Genomic DNA, 2,943 nt, shown 5'->3' on the forward strand with positions numbered 1-2,943 from the left:
AATTCTAAACTCGGTTTGGCATATATTTAACCTGGCCAAATTAACTGGAAAGAAAAGCACTGTCCCCACTTTGGAGATCTATAGGAGAAAATGTTGCACAGTTTTCACATATGGTTCAGGTATCTGGGGGTACTCTAATAGTAGCCCTCTCCAGGGTGAGCAAAACATGCTCCGTAGGTGAATCCTGGGTGTTCCCTCTGCTTGCTCTAAATATATGACACATCAGGGACTGGTGATGGATTACATTGAGGATATCATCAATTTGGCCACCCTGCTTCTGTGGCGTTCAATTTCAGAACATCCACATGCTTCACTTACTAGGGAGGTTATTGATGGTGGCCTCTCATATGCGAGAGCCCTGAAATCCCCCTGGCTTAACTTTTTTTACCTATCCAACCTCCATAACTAAATTGACTTCAACTGGGTTAAAACTGCCTTTAGGACCAGATAAAAGCTTGCAGGGAGGAACGAGAATTAAGTAAACCAACTGTTAGGGAGTTTTTGATTCTGCATTGCTCCCTAACCCTGGAACCATATTTGGCATGGATTGATAGTTTGTGGTACAGATTACTACTAACAAGGTATAGGCTAGGATTTGTGATGTGGTGACCCAGGTTTCCCCTTAGTCAATTTCATCATTCTAAAGTTTTAATCTGCCCCTGTGATGAATACTCTCCACAAAGCCTGTTGCATTTGACCTTCTTCTGCCAATTCTATCTTGTTTATACTAAACGTTTTTTTATTCCTCTTATTAAGTCACAGGGAATCAGAAGTTCTAGACTAGCAGCAACTGAATTCCTCATCCAATGGTATCAATGTTTGTTCCTTTTTAATCTGTGTCCTCAATAGATGGAAATTATTGATACTTTAGGTGGTCAAAATTTGGATTTTAATAAGGGACTTGGGGCAACTGTTAATTTCAAATGAATTATGATTTGGCAGAGTATGTTGTTTCCTCTCTGGGTTGTTTATTATTACTTTCTTGCTATTTTTTTTTTTTAATCTTTACTGTAACCAGTGGCTATGTACGAAAGACAGACATTGATACAATTGTTTCAATGGTATATGGAGAAATGGAGGATTTACCGTAATGTGAATTAGTTTGTAAGCCGTAACAATGTTGCATGCAGCTCTGTTTGCCGTTTGTTTTATGATGTGGATGAGTACTTTTGTTTTTATGTGCTTTTATGACTACCTATTATAACCCAAATAAAGTGATTTGATTTGATTGCCTTTCATGGACGCTTATTTCAGCGGCCACACCTCTGAGTTTGTGGACTCTAAGCTTAAGCAATCATTGTGGTGAAAAGTTCACTTCTTAAAGTATGCAATTTATAGCTTTTCAACCAAGGAAAATAATACATATTTGAAATTTTGCACCATCTCAATCAGATTTTCCAGAGCACATTCTGTTAGCAAACTGAATGCATGCATCTAGAGCAAAAGTCACCCTGAAATGACTTAACATTAAAATACTTCTCTTCTACTTTGATGTACAATATACATAAAATTAATTAGCAACACATTAATGTCTTGTCTCTTTTGATGATTTTCTCCGCAGATTCTAATGTCCACTGCCTTTAATTATGCTTGCCTCCAACATCACTTCATCTTTTCAAATTCCACACTTTGTGCTGATCTGTTTTCCGAGCATCCAGGATTGGCAACATTGGCTTTCCATCCCTCTGGTGCTTCTTTTACTTCTTGCAGTTGTTGCTAATTTCACAATCTTGACAGTCATACGAAGAGAGAATAGCCTTCATGAACCCATGTACTATTTACTCAGCATTCTGGCTGTTATAGATCTAGTTTTGTGCTTGACCACCATTCCAAAAATGTTGGGCATCCTCTGCTTCAATATGAAGATCATGAACTTACCAAGTTGCTTTCTTCAGATGTACATCATGAACAGTTTCATTGCAATGGAATCATGCACCTTCCTTGTCATGGCTTATGACCGCTACACTGCTATTTGCAACCCGCTAATGTACCCTTGTGTCATTAACAACGGGTTTGTTTTAAAAGCCTTTGTGTTTATAATACTTAGGAATAGCACGTTGTTGTTACCTGTTCCAGTGCTAGCTGCCCGACTTCAGTATTGCTCCAGAAATGTTGTTGGACATTGTTTTTGCACTAGTGCTGCAACAACAGCCCTTGCCTGTGGTGACAGAACAATCAGTGCTATCTACCAGTTGGCCATTGGCTTTGGTCTCTTAGGAAGTGACCTCATCCTTATCAGCCTATCGTATTGCATGATCCTCCGGGTGGTATTGAAAATTCAGACAGAAGGGGCTATAGTCAAAGCTTTTAGCACATGCACCTCTCATGTAATCTTAATTTTATTTTTTTATACTGTGTTATTAGTTTTGATATTCACAACAAAACTGGAGAATGTAATCTTACCTGATATCCCAATCTTCCTTAATTCCCTCCACTTCCTGGTTCCGCCTGTCTTGAATCCAGTTGTTTATGGTGTGAGAACAAAAGAAATCAAACAAGGTATCAAGAAAATGATAAGAAATAGAAACATAAATTCTTAGGTCAAATAATCTATGGCAGAGGTAGGCACACATTTTGTAAAGTGGTCCAAATATTCTGACATTACATGTGGTACTGGAGATTGTGATGTTCCAGGTGCAGGTGATTAACTGTAGGCTCCAGGTGAAAAGCTAAATAATGATCTATTGCAAGTGGACTTTCTCTCTGTTTTGCTGCTAGTAATAGAATAGTTACACAAAGCATGACCAGGGGAAGATTGCTTAGAAACGCCAACAACATCTCACGAGTAGGGCGTCTGATGGGCCCTCCAGGTAATTTTGGTATCTGCTTTGCCCAGATCTTGGTATGCCAGATGTAAGTGCAACCCCTTCCAGTAGCCTCATGGCCTCCAACACTTGTAAGTGCCCAGAGGAAAAAAAACAGCAGCCATAAATCTCCTAACAA

At 39.0% G+C, this 2,943-nt stretch overlaps 1 protein-coding gene across 1 annotated transcript; it reads left to right on the top strand.

Annotated features, from left to right (window-relative positions):
- Positions 1-1,586: 1,586 nt before the first annotated feature.
- Positions 1,587-2,540, top strand: LOC138249364 (olfactory receptor 56A4-like). Its single transcript, XM_069203323.1, has one exon. It carries the CDS (start codon positions 1,587-1,589, stop codon positions 2,538-2,540), a length of 954 nt encoding a protein of 317 aa, XP_069059424.1.
- Positions 2,541-2,943: the final 403 nt, after the last annotated feature.

This window comes from Pleurodeles waltl, chromosome 8 (assembly GCF_031143425.1).
Source record: "Pleurodeles waltl isolate 20211129_DDA chromosome 8, aPleWal1.hap1.20221129, whole genome shotgun sequence".
Classification (NCBI taxonomy): domain Eukaryota; kingdom Metazoa; phylum Chordata; class Amphibia; order Caudata; family Salamandridae; genus Pleurodeles; species Pleurodeles waltl.